The 15,105-nt window shown below is 39.6% G+C and overlaps 1 protein-coding gene across 4 annotated transcripts in view; it reads right to left on the bottom strand.

Annotated features, from left to right (window-relative positions):
• The window catches only part of NR1H4 (nuclear receptor subfamily 1 group H member 4), a 52,018-nt gene extending 41,967 nt beyond the window's left edge, over positions 1 to 10,051 (bottom strand). The window contains exons 1-3 of one of the 4 annotated variants that reach the window (XM_069973082.1): positions 9,933 to 10,051; positions 7,947 to 8,063; positions 3,691 to 3,823 (exon numbers count right to left, since the gene is read on the bottom strand). In XM_069973082.1, the coding sequence (XP_069829183.1) occupies positions 3,691 to 3,772 (82 nt within the window). In that variant the 5' untranslated portion in view covers positions 3,773 to 3,823; positions 7,947 to 8,063; positions 9,933 to 10,051. Of the gene's footprint in view, positions 1 to 1,419; positions 1,572 to 3,690; positions 3,824 to 5,189; positions 5,214 to 7,946; positions 8,064 to 9,932 lie in introns of those variants that run through there. The other 3 variants (XM_069973074.1, XM_069973092.1, XM_069973103.1) reach the window with 3 other exon arrangements.
• Positions 10,052 to 15,105: the final 5,054 nt, after the last annotated feature.

Here is a 15,105-nt window from a genome sequence, read left to right as displayed (position 1 = left end):
CTGGGTCTAAGCCCAAAACTGCAGGTGTTGTGGAGTGATCCAAAAATGCTGTGGTTAGTGAGTACCAAAAGTAGTCAAAAGAAGGACAACCAGTGAACTGGCAACAGGGTTCTGGATACCCAAGGCTTATTGATGCACATGGGCAGTCTGTTCTGATTGACAGAAGAGTAATTGTACCACGAATTACTGAAAAAGTTACTGCTGGCTATTATATATAGGCTGTGTATTGCTAGACACATACCCAAAAGAGGCTACAATTGATCCATGGAGATGCTGTGTGGGACATCTTGGATGAGCTGATAAACAGTGTGTTGAACAGGGTTCCCTCCTCTTATGTTTGTGGTGTGACATGACTAGTTCACTAATTTAAAGGGATGTCTGATGTGTAAGGGCTCTTAGTGGGCCAGCGGCAGTGTCCTTTTCCCGTGTCTTCTATGAGACCTATAACTAATGAGCATATTGAACCACTATTGTCTGTGGAAATGAAGTGTTTAATCCAATACAGCTTGCAATTGTTTCTTAATGGGGTAACAACTCAAACACCATATTACAGACAACTTGTTGTCTAACAAAGACAGTATTTTTTTTTTTATAATCTAGAGAATGTACAATGTTTTATAAAAATCTTCAGTACATTATCCAATGTCCAGGCCTCACACAAGACAAGGCCAGCTAAGATGAGTTTACAAAGGTCACATACTGTTTTAGCAATGACATACCAACCTGCCATAATGACTGTGTAAATGCTTCATGCACTATTGGTTATGCTACAGTCAATATGAAGAGTACTAGAGACTGAAGACTATACACAGAGGTTATGGTAAGCCAGTGGGACAATCATTAGTGGTCAATGTTAAGGTACTGCCTACCTTAAAGTTACTTATAAATCATCCCCCTATGTTTTAGACTTAGCCTGGGTTCACACATAATATTTGGCCGGTATTTGGTCCTCATCTCTGAGCCCATTTTGGTTAGTTTCTTGTATCCAAAGCCAAGAGTGAAACCAACATAGCGAAAAACTGTCAAAAGCTTTGTACATTTTCTTTGTGTTATGGACCCACTCCTGGATTTGGCTAAAAATACTGAACAAAATGAGGCTCAAATAGTGATCAAAATACTACATGTAAATGAAAATATATTTAAAAGAGTTCAAAATACTATGTGTGAACGAGTATACCTTTAAAGAACTATGTAACATGCCTACAGTACTTTGCTTGTACCATTAGAGAAACTGTTTAAACAGTCTATAGTTGACTATTAATGCACGATGAGAATTTTTTCCCACACAGATTGTAACTCATGAGGAGCGTATGCGGTATCCACCTCTGAGTATTTCATTAGACTTCTTACTTCTTACAGTGTCCCAAGTTGCATTGTTACTGGCAAAGCCTACAAAGATTCACATAAAATGAGACCTACCTTTTGTCTTGCTTATTTTCAATGTTTCCATGGTAGACTCAAAAATCTAGTGTTCTCCTTGAAATATTTCCTATTGTTTATAGTACAGGTCTTTTATATATAGTGATTGTTGCCCTTGCATTCTATATTACAGAGAACATGAGCGTTTCCTTCTATCTCACATACTAAGGTGTGACAGAACAGAGGTTAAATGCAGATTACTCATTAACCTATGTGAACTACAGCGAATCATAAATGCTTGTGTCTACTGGTTTAAAGTAGCAGAATGTTCAAAACTTTATTTATGTTGTTTTAAGTAATATATATAATTCTTCTCTGTCACGGAACATATTGAAAGCATGGAGACCAATCTGTATTTGAAGCTTTTTGGGGGGTAAGTAGTAAGGGAATAAGGGATCACATACCAGACAGCTAGTGTTGAGACTGGTTATACAGGTTGCCTAATGTACAGGTCTTGCTTATTCTAGACTGCCCTTCCCAAACATGTATATGGGTATGTTCACATTCGGCATTTGAGTTGCCATTTGCTTTTGGCAAATCTGCCATGAAATTTGAAGATAATCTGTGGCAGAAATTTGAAGCTGAAGATTGAATTTCTTCTGTGGACCTGTATGTGATCCCCATGCGGATGTGCTTCAGTAAAGGTCTTTAGCTTTTTAACATGTCATCCGCATCCTGCTGTGAATTTAAAAAAATACCATACCCATTCATTATTCTTCACTGTTTTCTTGTGAAGAATATTAATATTAATATGGAGCTTACATATTCACATGCATCGATAGCGGTATGCTTCCTGATTCTGTCCACAGTAGGGCTATGTTCCCACACTGTTTTTTTGCTCAGTATTTTGCAACCAAAACCAGGAGCGGATTCAAAACAGAGGAAGGCTATGTTGAACTGTTGAAATTAAGTGGATGACATTGTTTTAAAATAACTGCAATGATGTCCATCTACTCAACTTAAACATTGTGTGAACAGAGCATTTCTGTGTGGGAACATAACAAAAAGCAAGGAATCCCTGCCTAATTCCTGTCAGAGGCCACTATGTGTGAACTTGGCCTTAAAGTGTGCAGCTTGCACCCACAAGGTACTATTAGGCACTGTTAATGTCTATAAATGGTCTAAATGTACTGTGAAACATAAACATTAAGAATCCTAGCTGAAATCTGTTATCATTTTGTTATCATAAATATTAAGGTCTCTTTTATACTATGTTTTTTTGCTATATTAAATTAATGTGGTTAGGTGGCAAGGAAAAGTATCCGTTAGGTTTGTACCTAACATATGACAATATAGTGTTGTATATCCAGATACTTCATTTTACAGGACAGAAAAACATCACACTCTCATGCTATTTCACTTTGTCAATATATGTATTTTTAGGTTATTTCTGGTAAGTGAAACTATACAGCGGTAGCTTGTAGTAATACTGTTCCATCACTGGGGCCTTTATACTATTGCATTGTTACTGGAGTTTTGCTACCACTACACTCTACTTTGGCCAAAACAAAACTAAAGGGCATTTTACACAGGCCATTGCTAGAAGTACCCCTGTTGCCGATAATCAGCCCATGTAAAAGGGACACTCATCAGCTCTGGACCAGGCCCGATCTTCAGCTGATTGTTATTTTTGAGTCTGCTTTAAAATTTAGGCCCGGCTCCTCCGGAATGATATACAGCCAGAGATGGTATGGCCTAAATATACAGCCAGAGGACTGGAGAGCCGAAACACAAGCGTGGATGGTAAGTATACAATGCTTGTGATCTAGAAAGTAACTGCACAGATATATTCATATGGCCAGCCTGCACGGTTAGATGAATCTAACCTGCTCATAGCCCTCTATTGTGCACAAGATGCCTCTTATGTCTCTTACCTTCATCCTTGGTGCTGTTACCGTGCAGTTGTTAATGTTATTGTGTCGCCGGTAAGGCCATGAGGAGCACTGGGGGTTGCCAGAGCACCGATCCAGCCTACCCCTGGCTGGCTTGCTCCATTTATAATCATTAGAAGGGGATGGGGACGGGGAAATTCTCCAATCGGCCTTACCAAAGACACAATTACATTAACAACTGCATTGGAACAGCACTGAGGATGAAGGTATAAGACATGCCTTCATCCTCAGTGCCCTGTGCACAGTAGGAAGCTATCAGCAGGTCAGATTCGTCTAACCTGCTGATAGTTTCCCTATAAGAGTTACCCACATATTACCAACCACAGATCCCTGGCCATTAATACAACAGCTCCTGTTATAGTTATAGATTTACACTTACCACTAAACTGGCTATCTAAGAGTGAAATTCCTGTGTCCACTGAATGATGGCAGTACCCCGCAATATCAATTTCAGATTCCATCCAGAATTATTCTAATTTTCAGGTTTTTTTTGTCCTCTTTAGAAGGATTACCTAAACACAAAAATCTGAAGATTAAAGGAAATATAAACATCCAAGGTTCAATCTTCAAAGCAAAAAAACAAACAAACAAAAAACTTCAGCACTGAAAAGGGACAATGCAAGTCCTGGAAAGAGTGGAGATCAGGAATCTAGGTGATGAGCTATCAACACTACAGGGACATGATGGGCTAAACTTTTTTTTTAAGGAATTTTGCTAATGCAAAGCATTTGCATAATTGCTTTGTTTTTCATGCCCTATCATCTAACAAACATTTAGGTGATGTGAATATCCCTTTAATTCCTATTCTGATTTAAATTATGGCGACTTTAGATTTTCAGTTTCTTTAAACACTTTACCTTAAAGCGAATGTATCATCAGTTACAGCAATTTTTTTTTACATTTCCCTGTAAGCGCCAGTGTGATGTTCCTGTAGGTGCGGTCCTTTTTTGAAACGCTGGCTGAATCCCGCACTCAGCGTTTCAAAAAAGGACCCCCTTTCTTCCCCCCTTTTAGTCTGCAGGTTCGGCACTGTTTTCGTCTTGCCAGTCTGTCTCTATGCATTGGAGGGGCGCATGGCGCTTCCCAGTGTGATGATATCCCCTCCCCTGTGTGATGCGGCCCTTTTGATTCTAAAGAAGCCATCATCACACTGGGGGCACTAGGCCCACCTCCAGTGCATAGAGACGGGCCAGTGCACATGATAAAAACGACGCCGAACTTGCTGACTAAAGGGAGAAAGAAAGTTCATTACTACATTCAGGAAGCAGCATTGTGTACATACAGTAGTAGGGTCTGAGTAGGTACATGAAAAAATGAAAGAATAATCTGACAAGGCACTATACCTCCCCCCCCCTTCCCCGCCCGTTAAGGTCACAGCATGTATGTATGTTGCACACCTATGTGACCCTTGGTCACAAACATTGCCATTCATTTAGAACTCTCCAGTGAGGGGGATTAACCCTGTGGCGTATCCTAGAATACCCAAGTGCTAAAGCCAATTACTACAATACTTTAGTTAACCCAAAAGTTTAGGAAGTTTGCTACATCAAAAGATCAACTCTGCAACAACCAGAATACATTCCATTTATTTCTTGTGGTTACATTGTGTAACAATAATTTGTTTTATATAAAATGTAACCCGCTCATATGGAATTATTAACAAAATCACCACAAAGTGGTTCTGATGAATTGCTTAACAAATACTGTATAGTTTTACTGTGTTCTCTTTACAATTCAGATTAAGAAACCTTGTATCTTGAACCGAAAAAAAAAAACATGGGGAAATATATAGACGCAATGCTTCCCCTTCTCATCTTGGCAGGAAAGTATATTTAACATGTGGGAGGAAAATGATGACAGGAAAAATCAATTGATTACACAAGGACTTCCATGTGGAGTTTGGAACTGCTGATATGGTGTGTAGAAACTATCAGGGAGATTTATCAAACATGGTGTAAAGTGAAACTGGCTCAGTTGCTCCTAGCAACCAATCAGATTCCACTTTTCATTCCTCACAGACGCTTTGGAAATTGAAAGATGAAATCTGATTGGTTGCTAGGGGCAACTGAGCCAGTTTCACTTTACACCATGTTTGATAAATCTCCCCCTATATGCGCACAGCCTCTCCTGCAGGATTCCAGTCTGTCAACATGAAGAATGAAGCACCATTTTATTGTTTTTCCATTACAGGCCCATTCTCACCAAATAGCAATGTTGTAAGGGAATGGCAACCCTTTTCTCTTGTCTGAAAATGAGGTTCATATTATGCTAGAAATACAGACATTAATTTGGCTTAGACCTTGTGCCAATTGTCTGTATAAGGAAATGTTCTATGATATATTGTGTCATTTTGGGGGTATTGACTTATTTGATACGAGGATAGTTCCAGTGTTAGGGGAAAAAATCGATTAGCAAGAAATGTTAAGTTGATCATACACATTAAACAGGTGTCAATGGATCTCTGTAATTTAAAGAGTACCTTTCTTCAGGTTTACAGAGTACCTGTCATGGGAGAAAAAAAAACTTTTGACATGTCACAGAGATATTAAAGTCCAGAAAATCCAATAGCATCTAATTAGTTAAATATTTTGGGGGTGATCAATTGCATATACTGTATGATGTTTTGACCTTGCAGGGTCTTTGTCAACTTGGTCACCCAATGAATTTGTGAAGATTAAACTTATTGGACGCTGTTGGCGTTTCTGGATTTTGGTAGTCTGGCCCACTATACTGAGATTGTGGACCTCCAGCATGCATCTCCAACTACTACAAGCCACTAGATCACTTGGTGCTGTTAGACTACTTTGCTTCAATTGGTATATCACAGAGATATGTCAAAAGTTTTAAATGGTAGGGGGACTGAGTGTTCAGACCACGACCGATCAGGGGAATAAGCCAGGAGAAATCTGTGTGCAGCGCATTTTCTCAGGGTTCTGTTTTATGTGACCTGGACAGACATATAATGTAATTATATGAGGCTGACCACGTTGGAAAAGGACACAGAGGCAGAAGTAAATGTGGGGTACTCAAATTTTTCCCATATCATTTCCTAATTGTTCAGAGTCTGAACACTAAGGGCCCTATTACACAGCCAAAAGACTTTCTGTAAGCGAGTGCCGATCTCCTAGATTGGGCAGCAAGGGATGAACGGATATCATTAGCAATGTCCGTGCAGCCCTTGTAAAAGATAATTCCTACATACCTCTCCACGCTCCCTGACATCCTGCTAGCCTTGGCCTAGGTGCCGCAGCGCTGTCCGAGTGATTGCCTGAATGGTCTGTCACATTAGACAGTGCCAGGAGTGGGGGGAAGCTAGCAGGATGTCAGGGAGTGTAGAGCGTCAAGGAGCGTCAGCTGTGCATCACTATTACCCATAGCCATGCACACCCGATGATTTTAGGTCTTCACGATCAGCCAATATTCATTTCATTAGCTGATCGCTGTCTCTAATACACAGAATGATAATCGGCTGAATCGGACTTATTCGGCCACTTATCATTCCATGTAATAGGGCCCTTAGACCCTGACCGATCAAAAGATTTGACTTGTCTCTGTGACTTGTCAAAAAAAAGTTTTTCTATAGCAGTGCCCATTTAACCGTATATTGTTTCTGGGAACAGCATTAGAGTGTCACCCAATATCTCCCACTGGAGAAACAAGGCTTGGATTTTAATTACCCAATACGTTATTAGTCTGGGACAAACATGGCACCAGAGTCACTGCTATCTGATATTCTCTACCATATTAAAAAAAAAACAACACACAGTGTGCATGTTTATGTGAAAGTCAGAAAACAGCGATTTTATGTGTAAGGCTAACTATTGTAAAAATGTATCAGACCAAAGCCAAGACCTCTCTATCCTGGATTTAACATAATTATGCTTACTTTACTGTATAGTAAAATAATAGTATAATGAAATCTTGTTTAGAGATCTATAAGATCAGTATTTCCTATATATGATGTGAGCTGGAAATCTTCTCATCTAACCGAGCTGTAGAATGCTAACACTGAATAGTAAGGTAGAGTTCAAGGTCAGCTTTCCATATGTTGTAATGTATACACATGAACATAGTGCAGAAACTATGCTTTCAACTTACTCAACTTTAGTCAATGCAAACAGGAAATAATCCCCAGCTAAATTCAATTTTTTTCCCACATTTACAAAAAAAAAAAGCACAGAAAAAAAAAAACAACAATAACAATAAATTGTATCCGAATCTATATGTAGAATAAAGGAGGAATAATTGTTCATTTAGAACCCATGTGCACACAGAACTCAAATTAAGTAGGTTGATGGATGAACAAGAACTTAGTGAATGATTGTTTTGCCAATACATTAAAACACAATTTTTCTATAGTGGCATACACAGCCTGATGATACCTGGGTGAAAGACTTTGGGTCCTTTTAGACAAATAGATTTCTTGTCCACGGGCGGCGCAAACGAACATCAATCAGCAAAATCAGTGCTCATTTGCAGTGCCTTTACATGGCCTGAGAAATCAAGCTGCCAGGCTGTAAGAAGGATCATTGTGTCGTTTGTGCAGCCCTGGAAACCGACAGCACAAATATGCATATGCATATGTATATGTAATATGTGCTGTCAGTTTCCAGATCACAAGCAGTGTATACTTACTATGACCACTGCTTCTGATTCGACATGTCTTTCCAGTCCTCTGGCCGTCGGCTGTAACGTCAGGCTCCGCCTCCTCTGGCTGTCAATCATTCTGGAGAAGATGGTGCCTGAAGATGGCTGAGGACAGGAGAGCATCAGGGTCACAAGCAGCGCTGATGCTAAGTATACATTGCTTGTGATCTGGAAACCGACAGCACAGATATATACATATTCTGTATATGTATCTGTGCTGTTAGTTTCCCTTTATTGTTATCAGCCACACATAACCCTGTTTACAAAGAAAGATGTACGGCCGATAACAATAAATTTCTAAAGACTGATTGCTGTTACTTGTACATGGGCCGATTATCGGCTGCAAAGGCGTTTCTAGTTATGCTTCTGGCCAATAATCAGCCTGTGTAAAAGGCCCCTAACAGTCTAAATAGAAACATTCTGAAAACATACTTTCCTGAAAGATTATTTATGGATGTAAGATCTAATCTGAACTATAAAACTTTTCTCTGACCATTAGCCGAAAATTTTAAAACCTGTGGACATCTTGTCTGTTATTGGTCAGCTAAAACCATTGTTCGTTGTTAAATTTCACCCGATGAACAGTTGCTTTGGGTAAAAGCGTCCACTTTAAGTAACTTAAATCTTTGGATGGTATTTGGATACCATTAAAGTAGTATTTGTCTCTTAATTAATTTACTTGTCAATCCTGTAGGGCCAATCTAGTTATTTTGCAGACACATTCCTTTAGCAAACTTGTCTCCTTCTCCTGATACATGGACTCTTTCACTCCTATTCTTGACAAATCTGTTCTAAAAGCAGTAGTGGGACTGGTATAAATATAGATATAGGGGGAATTTATCAAGAACATAAAGCCCGGCCCCCATGCTGGATGCTAGATTTACTGAGAAGTAGTGATAAGGGAACTTGCCAAACGTTTGGGAGACTGTACCATAGACTGTACCCATGTTTTCCTTGCTGCCCTAGGGCTGCATCCCACTTCTCCAGCTGCTAGGCATCAAATGGTAAGCGTTTGGGTTCCCAGTGAATCTGAGGCTGCTGTACTATATTTTTACCATGATTTATGCCTGCTCACAAGCTTTCACCAATAGGAAGGAAAGAGCAGTACATCAGGAGAAGGAGGCAAGTTTGCTAAATGAAAGGCTCTGATCCATTTATGTAAATAACTTAAAGCAATGTACTTGATGGTACATTCACTTGAAGTAAATTGCTATACAGGATGTGCTAGATTTTATTTTGGTTCTTTGTACGCATGATTTCATGATGCAAGCCAGCAGATCTGTGTGTGTGAGAGATGCGTGTGAGAGTTTCTTCTATAATGGGCTTAATGTGAGCTCTTTTTCATATAAAATATATGTTCTAGCTCATACTTCACTGATATTACATTATGTTCCAACTTTTTCTTTTTTTGTCCGCTTGATGGCCATTTTGATGGACAGCCATCACTTTCACAATTACGGTCCTAAAAACACACAGTGGGCACATAGTCTAGAAGTGGATATATACATAATCAGTAATCCTAATTCTAAATAACTAGTGCTTCATGCATTGCCACCAGCATGGTGATGGCAAATAATATGCTATTACTAGCCATAGTGGAAGGTAAAAAACAAACAAAAAAAAACAACTTACATAAGAATACAATACAAATGTGACAGCACACATTAAAAATGCGAAAAATGTGCAAATGAAAACCTGAAGGACAATAATAGGTCAAATATTGGTTACTGTTTAGTTAGGTTATAAAATGTATATTAATAAAAAGGAAAGATAATGATACATACATTTTTATAGTACAATGTTGAATAATTATTAAAAATATAGGACTGCCATCTTAGTCCTTTAATGTTTGTCACATTTAAGTCAATTAATTTTGTCAACTTTTAAGTATTACATTAATAAACATATTGTTAAATATGAAAACCACTGTACCACATAAGAAAGAAGGAAATCCAAGTAGGCAGCTTTACTTACCTAAATTGCCTTTCCAACAAAGGAGTATAACTTGGTTGTTGTCATAAATAGTTTTTTGCCTCTGACTATCAGAAATGTACGTGTAGAAATGAGACTGTCTCCCTGGCGGACTCGCATAACTGTTTGTGACAAGCAGATATAAGGATTACTCATTAACTGGTGACTTTACTTGTATAAACAGATTCAGAATTCTCTGAAAGAATATAGAACAGGCTAGAAGCCAGTGTGAGGATACTGGACATTTCCTCAGTTATCACACGTCAGTGCTTTAACATTAAAAGTTGTGTTCTATCCACTTCAAGGCTCTGTTCCCACTATGGGATTTTATCTGGAAACGGCTTCCGTCTATTAATAATGACAGCCACAAGTAATGATCATTATCAATAGACAGCTGCCTTTTCCTGATAAATGCCAGCCTGTGGGAACCTAGCCTTTGACTGGATTGCTTTTATCTTCATTATGACATGGAAAATTCTATGACAGATTCTCCAGTCCGGTTCCGAAGTCTTTCATAATCCGCCCTTTAAGACGTCATTTGGCGTATAAGATGACCCCTGAATTTTGAGCAGATTTTCCTGGGTTAAAAAGTAGTCTTATATGCAGGAAAATACAGTAATCTTTTTATTACACTATTATCAATAGACAGCTGCCTTTTCCTGATAAATGCCGGCCTGTGGGAACCTAGCCTTTGACTGGATTGCTTTTACATTCATTATGACATGGAAAATTCTATGACAGATTCTCCAGTCCAGTTCCGAAGTCCTTCATAATCCGCCCTTTAAGACGTCATTCGGCGTATAAGACGACCCCTGACTTTTGAGCAGATTTTCCTGGGTTAAAAAGTAGTCTTATACGCAGGAAAATACAGTAATCTTTTTATTACACTTATTCTTTATTATACTTTTATATTGCCATGTTTGCATAACTTTAATCCCTAAACCTGATGACAGCGATCCTGAGTTAGATGTTATATTAGTTTTTTTTTCTTGTTGCCATAATCTTAAAAAGATGTGTTATGACTAGTGCTGAGCGGATTTACAGTCCATAGGCTGTATCCATGTTTTCTACAATTCCCCAAGTGGCATTCAAGTTCTCTAGAGAGTTTGGAGACCGTTGGAGAATGCAAATGGTTTGGCAAGTCTGCTGATCGCTAGTTACAGTATGACACTATAAACAACAACAAAAACAAAACTAATTTACACACACTACATATAAATAATATTTTTTCTTTAGCTTTAGGGTCTATATATAGAATTTTTTATCGCCCTCACCATGTTGTTTCACACACGTGATTATTCCCAATCACACATCAGCATATTTATCCAATGTTGTACTTTTTACACGCTCATCTCATTATCTATGCACATTTTATAGCAAACAATAATATAACAGTTTTATCAATTTTGTTTTTCATCTTTATTGCTTCCCTTTATGGTAAATATTTACTCTTTTGATTTGCACTTTACTTAGGGATTACCTTTTTCTAAGATGGTCGCTGCACGTACTGCGGTGTTGCGGTTTGGAGGCAATGCGATTATCGTAACAAAAGGCGAGGCTGATATGATCTCAGGGACCCCACACCTTTATGCTTCATGTCTGTTTTTTAATGTTCTTATATGTTTTGTCCTTTGGACAGTTATTTCAACAAAGTCTGTATTTTCAAAAGATGCTTTTACTCTTATGGTATCATTACTATATACGGAAGTCTTCATATGGCTGCCAATTCCCACCAAATGATGGCACGTTCCCAGGGCCGTTTCTAAAGGCGGGCAGGCCAGGGGACCGCACTGGGCGACGACAGCTAGGGGGCGCTGGTGGCTCCACTGAGCTGCGTGCACCCCCTGCTGCCTGCTGCCCCTACTATGGGGGAAGAGCACGGGGGGATTATTACTACGGGGAAGAGCACAGGGGGGGGTGTATTACTATGGGGACTACACAGGTGGGTTTATTACTATATGTGAACAAAACATGGGGGGGATTATTACTATATGGGGGCACACCAGGTGATCCTACATACAGGGGGCAACTCACATAGCTACTGACTTTACTGCACAAGACAAAAAAAGTGGGAGTTGATGTAAAAGTGCGGAACCTAAGATGTTTGCCTGGCAGGCTCACAAGAGATGAATTGTACCTGGAAGAAATCATCATAGGGGACTGGGCCAGATGGAGAGGAAAAGGGAAAGTGATGCCTCAGATCAAAGAAGACGTCACCTGTGAGTCACTGAACGGCTTTTTTTTTTTTTTTTGGGGGGGGGGGGGCGCTTTTAGCAGGATTCGCCCTGTAGTCAAAATTACCTAGAAACGGCCCTGCTCGTTCCCATAGTAGGAGCATAGCCTATAGGTGTTTAATCCTTTATCTAACCATCCTGGACATATTTAGAAATCCTTGGAAAGCCACATCTAATCAGTTGAGATAAAATGATCCTTAACAATAGAACCAGCATTATCACTTTCTGCATATCTCAAAATTTTATTGCAGATCTCATACAATCTTATCATATGTGTGTTAAACTGGCCAATATTTGCAGATAAAGCAGTAGACTTTCTGATGTTGTAGTAGCAGAGATTCTTAGATGAATATACATGTATGGAGCTTCATAAAAGCAATTCTCAAATCTGAACCTTACATAAAAATAACTCTTTAAGTGCTGGAGAAATAATAAAAAAAAAGGACCAGAAAATATGCTTGGAGTTTATATCCCTAATGCTATCCTGTCAACCAACTGGCTTAGTCTCAGGAGCACCTCTTTAACCCTTTGAGGACCAAGCCCAAAATGACCCAGTAGACCGTGCAAATTTATATTTTTAAGTTTTAGTTTTTTCCTCCTCCCCTTCTAAGAGCTCTAGCAATTTCAGTTTTCTATCTACAGGGTCATGTAATGGCTTTTTTTTTTAAGGAGTAGTTGTACTTTGTATTGGCGTCTTTTATTCTACCATAACATGTATGATGGATCCCCAAAATTATTATTTAGGAAGATGTAAATTGGTAAAATTGGAAAAAAGAATGCAATATGGTAACTTTTGGGGGGTTTCTGTGTCTACGTAATCCAGTATACGGTAAAAGCAACATGATACCATTATTCTATAGGTCAGTCTGAACACAACCATATGCAGGTTTACACATATTTTCTAATGTTATTTTATTTTATTTTTTTATGAAATCCTTTTTTTTTTTGCAATTTATTAATAATAAAAAGGGCCTATTGTGACTCTTTAACGGTTTTCTTTTTTCACCTATGGCTCTGTATGTGGTGTAATTTTTTCCGCTATGATCTCTAGTTTTTATTAATACCATATTTGTGAAGATTGGACGTTTTGATTACTTATTAATTTTTTTATATATAATGTAACAAAAAATCCGTAATCCTGGCACTTTTTTCGCTCTTTTCGTTTATGCCATTCGCCGTTAGTGATGGCGCTTGTTATATTTTAATAGATTGGACAATTACGGACGCTACGGAATATTATATGTGTATTTATTTATTTTTATATGTTTTACTTATATAATGGGAAAGGGGGGTGATTTTAACTTTTATTGAGGGAGTGGCTTTGGGGGACTGGGGGGACTTTTACATACCATACTTTGATTGCAGAAATTAATCACTGCTATGCCATAGGCATAGCATTGATGAGTGTGATAGGTATTCTGCTCATTGAGCCTGCCTGTGGCAGACTCAATGACCAAAAGCCGATCAGACCGCACGGAGGAAGGTAAGAGACCTCCAGCGGTCCGATGCAGTGATCGGGACCCCCGCAGTCACACTGGGGGAGGTCCCGATCGGTAAGTGACAGAGGACTCCACCTGTCACTCACACTTAAACGCCGCAGTCGGTCATTAACGGTGAGGGCCGGGCTGCTCACTGCAGCAGGCCCCACCTCCTATGAAGCGCGCTCCACTCCGGAGCGCGTTTCATAGCTCAGGACGTACCGGTACGCCCAGGGTCTTCTGGGCACAGACTTCCAGGGCGTACCAGTACTACCTTAGTCGTCTAGGGGTTAAAGTGTACCTATCATAAAGTACACTGACGGAATTGGCATAGAATCCATCCTGCCGCTGGAAGTTCGGGTATTCATGGATAAAACCACGCCAGGTCAGTTCCGTCCACAAGCCTTATTGGATCAGAATGGGGCTTGTGCACAGTACCGACCCAGCATAGTGGTAACCATGGATCCAAGAATGATACATGGGACCAGCGTGTGCAGGTGAAAATTCGAGCTTCTTTATTGTGCAACCCATAAAATCGCAGGCACATCAACCAACTTCTCACAAGCGTCTACACGTTTCCGGAGGCGCACCCTTAGTCACCGGATACGTGTAGACGCTTGTGAGAAGTTGGTTCATGTGCCTGCGATTTTATGGGTCATACAATAAAGAAGCTCGAATTTTCACCTGCACACGCTGGTCCCGTGTATCGTTCTTGGATTCATTGATCACAGTTTGAAGTGACAGACCGTCTGGGGCAGCTTGCGAACCTGGTGAGTTGGCTTTCACAATTATCAACTGGTAACCATGGATACCTGAACTTCTGTCGACAGGATGGATTTCACACTGGTCGGATTAGTGTACATCATGATAGGTACTCTTTTAGTTACAAAGACTTTTTTTTTTTTTTTTTTTTTTGTCTGTTTGTGCCTTGTACCTGTAAATTTGTGTATGCCTGTCATATTATCTTCTGCCACTAGGTGTCAGATCCAATATTTAGAGCTGCCTAGCAGGAATTAGTGGCACTAAGTATGCCATGGAGCAAACATTGAAGAGAGCTGCTGCAGCTTAGAAGGGACTGGTGTTGTGCAGACCTGTCAAACTCTTTAGGTCAGCTCAACACTAGTAGATACACAATAGCATCTCCCAATGCCTGAGGGAACAATGGCGCTTATCTGTGAAAAGTAAGAGGTAAAGCCTGTAAATCTACCAAATATGCTTAGTACCTTCCTGGGCCCAATAGCAGCGGGCAGCAGAATGAATTGCATTCTGCCTATCCTGAGTATAGATAGTGTGCTGTTGAGTGGCCTACTGTATCCAGCAAGCAGGGCATCCCAAAAACTTTCTTAAAGGGGTGCTGAACGCTGCATGTCACTGAGATTCTGCTACTAGTATCCGGAGAACCCCTTGCTAACAAGTGAGCACTGACTTTATCATTTCCTATAGGTGTAGTTCAACAGGGGTTAA

Source organism: Dendropsophus ebraccatus, chromosome 1 (genome assembly GCF_027789765.1).
Source record: "Dendropsophus ebraccatus isolate aDenEbr1 chromosome 1, aDenEbr1.pat, whole genome shotgun sequence".
In the NCBI taxonomy this organism is placed as follows: Eukaryota; Metazoa; Chordata; class Amphibia; order Anura; family Hylidae; genus Dendropsophus; species Dendropsophus ebraccatus.
This window is presented reverse-complemented; position numbering and strand designations above follow the sequence as displayed.